This window comes from Haliotis cracherodii, unplaced genomic scaffold (assembly GCF_022045235.1).
Source record: "Haliotis cracherodii isolate W230 unplaced genomic scaffold, xgHalCrac1.p SCAF_15, whole genome shotgun sequence".
Taxonomy (NCBI): Eukaryota; Metazoa; Mollusca; class Gastropoda; order Lepetellida; family Haliotidae; genus Haliotis; species Haliotis cracherodii.
The window spans coordinates 10,906,772-10,915,856 of NW_027266270.1; the positions used below are offsets into that span (position 1 = coordinate 10,906,772).

General features: G+C 43.6%; 1 protein-coding gene across 1 annotated transcript; it reads right to left on the bottom strand.

Annotated features, from left to right (window-relative positions):
* Positions 1–4,051: 4,051 nt before the first annotated feature.
* On the bottom strand, positions 4,052–5,263 carry LOC139462702 (acetylcholine receptor subunit delta-like). The gene has a single exon (XM_071244530.1). It carries the CDS (start codon positions 5,261–5,263, stop codon positions 4,052–4,054), a length of 1,212 nt encoding a protein of 403 aa, XP_071100631.1.
* Positions 5,264–9,085: the final 3,822 nt, after the last annotated feature.

Below are 9,085 nucleotides of genomic sequence, written 5' to 3' on the forward strand. Positions count from 1 at the left end.
GGCCATGAGAAAACTCATCTTAAATAGCAGCACAAAGACAGAGTTCTTCAAGAAAGACAGGATGCACACTGTTCACGAGGAGGAACAACGATTTCCTGCAGGAAACTTGGGATTCAATGCTTTGTCTAATTGAACAGGATGGTGTGTTGAAGTCTCTCGTTCTCCATTCGTGCCCACAACTTCAAAGGTTGGTTAGACGATAGTAGGGTGCGGGGATGTGTGCTTTCCTACAGATGTTGAATAACAAGTATGGACATCAAATGGATATTCGGAGGACATTGATCTGATATTGCTCAATAACAATCAAATAGACAAATCTCTTCCACTGATGTACCAACCTCCACCTGAACTAGAAATAAAGGAGAGAAGTGAGACCGCCTCTACTGTTTGGTATTTCTCCACGAGACTGTATGACAAGAGGGATGACTTCAACTTTCCAGGGCGGTCGGTGTAGCCTAGTGGTTCGCTCGTCACAGTCACGCCGAAGACCCGGGTTCGATTACCGACATTGGTACAATGTGTGAAGCCCATTTCTGGTGTCCCCCGCCGTGATATTGCTGGAATATTGCTAAAAGCGGCGTAAAACAATACTCACTCAACTTTCCAATAGTCATCTTACTCTTCATGTGGAGCAATATTCCAGCAGCTCCAGCCTTTGGTGTTCACATTTCACAGCTTTTGAGATACAGTCGAGCATGCTCTTTCTACCAAGATTTCCAAGAGCGTTATACGACTCTTGCTCAGAAGTTGATTGATCAAGGTTAAAACATTCAAGGCCTCAGTAAAGCTTTCAAAATGTTTTATGGTAGACATGTTGAGAACAATTCCAAATTTGACGCATCAGTGACAAAAATTATGTCCGATGGAATTCCCCGTTTTGAATTGTACCATGTGTTCCCGTGGGTTTTTTTCAGGTAAACAATTGACTTTCCTTTGCATGTGTTTGTGATGGGTGCACCGGTGGGGCTGGATACGCTCACCTTTTCGCGAACACCTGGTATCATTACTATTTGACAGTGATTCATAAACACATGCTCATGATATAGTCGGAATCGTACAATCGACTTGCTTTATGCAGAAATTTCTACTGGATATGGAAAGAGTTTTGTCGCTTTATTTTCATGTAATAATGTGCTTAATTATAATGCGCCAACACTACACCCCAAAGCATGCTCAAAGCGCTACATTATTACCTTCAATTTTCATTCTCAGCTCCCTGGGGGGTATACAAACCATGTCTGTGAGGCCTTACAAGTATACTAGTCATAAACATCGCATCCTGTCGGATACCCATTCACTGCTGGGTGAACAGAGACATATTTAGAACAAAGCCACTCAACTTCACCTGATTTGTGTTGCGTCTGTGTTGGAGAAGTTTGATGCATTCCGGGCGAGATGTCTCTTTCTATGTCATCATGATAGAGGTCCTGTCTGTGAGGATTTGGGTAGCATCATCAAGATGCTATGTTCAATCGATTAGTGTATATTAACCAACATAACGCGTCAATTCCAGAGAATAACCAGTCTGGATTATCCGACAAAACAGATTCCATTGAGCTACAAAGGGAAATTGGGCTTAAAAGGCAAAATGGCAAAACTATCTTCATCACTAACTCTCATGTCACACTGAACAATCTGGCATTTTTCTAAAAGCAAAATGTCTGACTAAACCATCCACAGGCACAGGGGCGGTCGGGTAGCCTATAGGTTAAAGCGTTCGCTCGTCACGCCGAAGACCCGGGTTCGATTCCCGACATGGGTACAATATGTGATGCCCATTTCTGGTGTCCCCCGCCGTGATATTGCTGGAATATTACTAAAAGCGACGTAAAACCATACTCACTCACTCACTCACTCACTCACTCACAGGCAAATAAAGTATCTGATGCGGTTATTAGGTACCTATTGACAGATGGGACATTTTTCTTGATGTAAGAACTTAATACCCTGCAGCCACAAAGTACTACATACAAACCATTACATGTTTCAAATGGAATATAAACACAAATGCCGATAGGTGAAAGGTGTGGCTGTGTGTGATGTCGGTCGACATTGATGGTGCTTTGAGAAAGTGATATTGACATTTCATGAACAAAATCTAAAAGCTCAGTTTGGCCAGCCGATGAATCTGGAAACAAATAGAGTCAGACCTTTGCCACTGTTGATTATCTATTGTACAATCAAACGACTACAAACAGGAAAATGTTGTGTGAAAGCAAGTACGTTGATGGATTGGTTGTGTGTTGTGTGACGTAACCAAAGAAATGACAACTGTAAATATCAGAGACTACAATCAGAGTTTCAGAGATCAAATTTAGAATCTAGGGCCAGTGACACTATGCATTTGTAAAGCCCGGCAACATTCATTCTTTTCTGTATTATCTGGAACAAGGTATCTGTTTATGACGACAGTGACTACGTTGTCAACAATATACACACTACAGCAATATCCCGGGGGACAAATATGTTTCTAACTACTTGTTCCATAGAAACCAGATCACCAGCAAATGAAAGTTGTGCTCTCGGCTAGCCAAATAGTAGACGCCCGAAATAACAATACAAAGAGATTGACATGATATCGAGTGCAATATTACATTTGAGTGAGTGAGTGAGTTTGATTTTACGCCGCTTTTAGCAATATTCCAGCAATATCACGGCGGGGGACACCACAAATGGGCTTCACAAATTGTACCCATGTCGGGAATCGAACCCGGGTCTTCGGCGTGACGAGCGAACGCTTTAACCACTAGGCTACCCGACCGCCCCTACTACATTTGAGATTGTTTGATTATTTACGACCGCCTTCGTGGTCTAATGGTAGAGCGTCCGCCCGGAGAGCGGAAGGTCCGGGGTTCGATCCCCAGCCGCGTCATACCAAAAGACGTTAAAAGACTTGTTGTTACCCTGTCTGGCGCTCGGCAGTAATGGGGCTAAAACAAGGACTGGTCGGCTCGGAGTCAGTATACTGTGTCTGAGTGGGGTATTCATGTTAAACTGAGGCATGGTATCTCTGTGTGCCAGCACTATAAATCGGCATCAGTCCGGACTAGTACAAGCAGCCACACACATATACGTGCATGCACGTCGCTATATAAGTGCAATAATCTTGGACGCGACGTTAAACCCCATTTCACCGTCACCTTGATTATCTACAGACAGCCGTCATTGAGCTAGTTTATTGCTGAGTGCGGCGTTAAACAACAAACAAACACATATTACATTGTGCGTGACTGATATATGTCGACCAATATCTGGCATCTTCTTTTTAATGATTTAATGGTTTCACATTTACTGGAGTACACTATAGGACCAGTTCATTACATATGCCTAATATTTATATATAGGATTCGTATATATGTTGTCTGGTTTTAGGTACGGTTCTTCAAAAGCATTGCCATATACGGGTCTCTCTGACATAACGGGCAGCGATATATCACCGTGGCTTACGTGCAGGTGTAACCCCTACCAGACCAATGTCTCATGACGTTATATTTCAAAACGAAACTCATAATTGTTAGGGAATCTTTAAGTTTTCATACGAGGAAAATTGTGCAATCATCTAAAATACCAATAATTCCCAATTTTAAATTCTTGTTTAAAATTGACAATATAAACACAATCGACAACCCGCTCTCAAGAAGTAAACGGATTTCAACATAGAAAAAAATTGAAATGGTCCCTTTTCCAGGTACGTTCCTTCTTCATGGCGTGCATTTATAAAATATTAGCATCTACGTGCAACAGACAGTTGTACCTAACAGTGATATCTAATTATGGCTTTACCTCATTATCTACCCTTAAAAGAGTAAGCCTACAATGGCGAAAACACAAACATACAACTGGAAAAGAATACACAATATAGTATTGGCAATCGTCCAGACTTCTTGGTCAGCGGATGTCTTCCTCAGATGACGCCATGTCTGACCACGAATATCCACATTACTGTTAAGCCTATCTGTACTAGATATTATCAGGACTGTCACGAGGCACGAGATTTGTCTTCTTTAGACATCAATGGCCTATCTGTCTGTCTCTCTGCCTGTCAGTCTGTCTATCCAAGCATGAGAAGCAGTATTCCTGCAATGGCGAAAGTAGAGAAACATACAAAGAAAACACCATCCAGATATCTGTCCAGAGGAGCTGTTCTGTTTTTAAAGCAATTGATTTTCTTCCAGAGTTTGCGATCCGTTTGCACGGCAGGGGTTTCGGATGCGGTAGGCCTGGTAATGGTATTCTTAAGACAATCCTGGGGAACAACCTGTGTCATCTTTGAACCGCTCTCCTTCCTGCTCATCTGGCGGTAGTACACGTTCTGTACCACGATGGTGGCTGCAATGGCGAGAAAGCCCTGGATTTGGATAGCGACGAGGTAGACAGAGAGATAAGAAATAGTATCGGACGTTGAAGGCATGGAATCGTGGATCAGATTCAGGAACAGTGCGTTGGACACAAACACGGCCATGAGGAAACCCATCTTCTCCCCCGAGCTAGCCGGTACCAGGAAGACGAGGCTGTTCAGGAAAGACAGTAGACACATTGGGAAAACCAGGTTCAAGACGTGGAACAAGTACTTTCTGGACAGATGAACGTGGAATATTGCACCTTGGGATGAAGACTCTTTAATAACAATTAATGAGGACGTGACGTTGACAGTCTGCCACTCTCCATTAGCATCCAGCTGCATACCATGGGTGGAAAAATCGACGGATGGATGAAGAAGGGTGTTATATTCATTCAGTGGCATAAAATTCATGGGACAAACCTGGCTATCAAATGGATAACGTGAGAGGAAGGTCTTGCATATCACTGAAATTGTCATAGTGTTCTTCCAATACAGATAGCCATCACTTTTTAAATGAACTGGCGTCATTGTCGACAAAGGGCCATCTCCAAAAGCCTTGTTTGACAGATGCACATTAGGCTGCCATACCCTGTTTAAAGGTATCTCTACTTGACTGATGTTAGAATAGTCAGATGTATTCCAAGCTAGAGATTCATCCCTCCAACCCATAATCACCAAGGACCCCAAAGTCAGAACCTGGGTGGCATCCACAAGGTCGTGAACCTGCAGAGGCCCAAGTCTGACAGACACATGGATACTGTTTGTCTGTGGATCCAGCGGTGGTATTTCAGGATCAAGACGTGTCTCAAGATACGATTTCAATCTCTTCATACTCTGAATCGGAGCAGGTGGAACGTCGGAGGCAGTAAGTGACTGTAAAGATGTACCCACGATTAGGAGCACGAGACTAAGACAGCCCATCTTGAACACCAACACCAATGGGGGACCTCACCGTGTGCTGTGAGTTCTGTTTACACGTTTAAGCTATCTGTATGCAGTGACGTTCGTCGATTGGTCTTGATGCCATCAGTTGCTATGTACAAAGTACTTGAATTTACCTCATCCAAATGCATCACTTACGGTAAAATCCATATTACTCGTGCAAATCACTTTCCGAACATGTATGGAAAATCTATTACCGTTTTCATTATGATGTAATATTGGAGAATATATAGTGTCATTGCAAGGGTCTTTTTAAGGTATTGTCCTACTTTGTGTCGTTGAAGAAATAAAATAAAACACAGTATAAGGCCGCACTCATTCCAACCGTAGCTATATTTCAGCTTTTATGGCGGCGGTCTGTAAATAATCAAGTGAGTGAGTGACTGAGTATGGTTTTACGCCGCTTTTAGCAATATTCCAGCAATATCACGGCGGGGGACACCAGAAATGGGCTTCACGCATTGTACCCATGTCGGGAATCGAACCCGGGTCTTTGGCCGGACGAGCGAACGCTTTAACCACTAGGCTACCCGACCGCCCCGTAAATAATCAAGTCTGGACCAGACAATCCAGTGATTGACATCATGAGCATCGATCCATGCAATTGGGATATGATGACAGGCATCAAGCAATTGCAAGTCAGCAAGCCTGACCACCCGATCCCGTTAGTTGATTCTTACGACAAGCATTGGTTGCTGAAGACCAGTTCTTACCCTTATCTTCAATGGCGGAATCAATCAATCATGAGTGAGTGAGTTTGGTTTTACGCTGCTTTTAGCAATATTCCAGCAGTATCACGGCGGGGGACACCACAAATAGACACACATTGTACCCATGTCGGGAATGGAACCTGGGTCTTCGGCGTGACGAGCGAACGCTTTAACCACTAGGCTACCCGACCGCCCCGGAATCAATCACGGGTTGCGCATGACGTTTATTAGGAAGTTACTTGTATTATGTCAATAATGCACACGTAAACAGTGGTTGGTTGAGTGCATTCCGAAGAAGTACTATTCTCATTTGGGGCGGTGGGGTAGCCCAGTGGTTAACCCAGTGTTCTCTCGTCACGCCGAAGACCGGGGTTCGACTACCCACATGGGTACAATGTGTGAAGCCCATTTCTGGTGATATTGCTGGAATATTGCTAAAAGCGGCGTAAAACAATACTCACTCACTCACGATTCCAACTTTGAAATAATACAGAAATGTTAAATTAATATTTTGATGGTGTTAAAATAAGGATAGTTCAAGCCCATAAACATCTTGGAATAACTTTATCAAGTAATGGAAAATGGGGTGATATTAGTTCTGAGACACACTTAGTAAAATATATGTCATGTTCAACAAAAGACCACATCTTGAACACACATGAGAGTGAGTATGGTTTTACGCCGCTTTAAGCAATATTCCAGCAATATCACGGCGGGGACACCAGAAATGGGCTTCACACATTGTGCCCATGTCGGGAATTGAACCCGGATCTTCGGCGTGACAATCGAACGCTTTAACCACTAGACTATCCCACAACCCGAAGACGCATATGAAGTCTGGGATGAGTGCAAATAAATAAGCTTGGACAGATTCAACTAGAAGCAGCAAGGCTAGTTCTGGGTTTACCACAATATACATCAAATAGATATCTTTACTATGGGTGGGTGAGTGAGTGAGTTGGGTTTAACGCCGCTTAACACTATTCCAGGTATATCACGGCGTGTCAGCTTAATGTGGGAGAAAAGCCCGAAGTGATGCATGTCTCAGACGTTTACCACTTCGGTGAAACCCACGAGCACGGGTATGGTGCTGACAAACACAGAAACATAATCGGGGCGAACCGGGATTCGAACTCACAATCATAGGTTTCTGGAGTGCACAAAGGACGCAACTCTGCACAGCGAATCGCGGCGCCTTAGACGACATGGCCACCCGTGCCCCCACCAAGAAGAGGGTGTCCTAAATTGGATAACGTGTTCTTAATCCTTTTCCATTTGTGAATAAAATATGTTAAAACTGACGCACACGTAATTTGAGAACCGGTCAGATTTAAAACTTCTCAAGATACATTTAACCTAGCAAAATACTTTCATTATACTCTTCAAATTCAATACGAAGTTTTGACCTGTTTGTACTGCCATCACGCCAGGGAGCGTTTCAAAGGTCATGGGTCAGATTTTGTCACTCAAATGTTGCGTGTTAAGTGCAGGTGTTTACAGAAGAGAGCCGCCCCGAGTGCTGTAATGGCAGGTGTAGGATCGAGATCAAAGGGCCAGCACCGCTACCATCAGACAGACGTGCTATGGCCTTTGAACGTTACTACTGCTACATGTGCATATCACGGTCACGTGTATATTTAACTGTCTTGCTTTTAAAGTTGGCTGCTATTCCGCATGAACCTCGTGGGAATTCCGGGTTAGAACCTATACTTGTAGTAAGGGTCGAATAAATGGATGAGGCGGTCGGGCTTGGTGACTTGGTCGATTGAGTGGATCGCTGCTCCTAATATCACTCTGCTTTAATAAGTGCACAAAATATGATATCAGGCAACGCCCTTGTTGATATAAACTGTTTTTTATTATTTAAATAATAGTGTTCGAGCTTTCGTCCCCCATGAAAGCAACCAAGGCTTGTCTCCGTCCGTGAAGATCAGGCTTAAAATTGGTCTTCAGCAACCAAGGCTTGCCTCCCCCTTAGAAGATCCGGGTAGGAATTGGTCTTCAGCAACCAGGGCTTGACTACGCCCGTAAAGATCACGCTTAAAATTGGTCTTCATCAACGAAGAATTGCCTCCGCCCTTAGAAGATCCGGGTAGGAATTGTGTCTTCAGCAACCAAGACTTGCCTCCCCCCTTAAAAGATCCGGGTAGGAATTGTGTCTTCAGCAACCAAGGCTTGCCTCCCCTCGCGAAGATCCGGGTAGGAATTGGTCTTCAGCAACCAAGGGTTGCCTCCCCCTTAGAAGATCCGGGTAGGAATTGTGTCGTCAGCAACCCATGGGTCGCGATTATTTACAGGCCGCTGTATATAGCTGGAATTATTGCAGAAAACATACAAAAATATTTACAATATATTATAAAAACCGAAGAAGCGTTCGTAGAATCATCGATAGACGAGTAATGTGTGTTCTGAAAAGACTGATTGTTTGATTTGTGTTTCTCGCCGCACTGACCAATATTCCGACCATATGAAGGCGATCTGTAAATAGTCTAGTCTGGCCCAGACAATCCAGTGATTGATATCATGAGGATCGATCTACGCAATTGGGATATGATGACAGGCATCAACCAAGTCAGCGAGCCTGACCACCCGATCCCGTTAGTCGCCTCTTAGGACAAACATGGGTTCCTGAAGGCCAATTCTATACATGGTCCTAACGGGGGGAGACAAGCATGGGTTGCTGAAGATCAATTCTAAACATGGTCTTAACGGGGGGAGACAAGCATGGGTTGCTGATGGCCAATTCTATACATTATCCAAATTATTTACTTCGGTGTCAATCGCTGGATTGTCTGGTCCAAACTTGATTATTTACACACCGCCGTCGTTTTGCTGGAATGTTGCTGAGTGCGGCGTTAAACAAAAATTTAAAACTAAAACATGCTTAAAACATAAACATACAATACACATCGCAATCAACCAGCGCTGTTGGTGTTTTTTATTAATTTTTTTTTTTTAACGCCTCACTCAGCAATATTCCAGCTATATGACGGCGGTCTGTAAAAAATTGGGATATGATGGCATGTATCAACCAAGTCACCGAGCCTGACCACCCGATCCCGTTAGTCGCCTCTTACGACAAGCATAGTCG

What these genes read in the sequence shown, in the direction of transcription:
- LOC139462702 (XM_071244530.1), bottom strand. Translation starts at nt 5,263, where the DNA reads ATGGGCTGTCTTAGTCTCGTGCTCCTAATCGTGGGTACATCTTTACAG.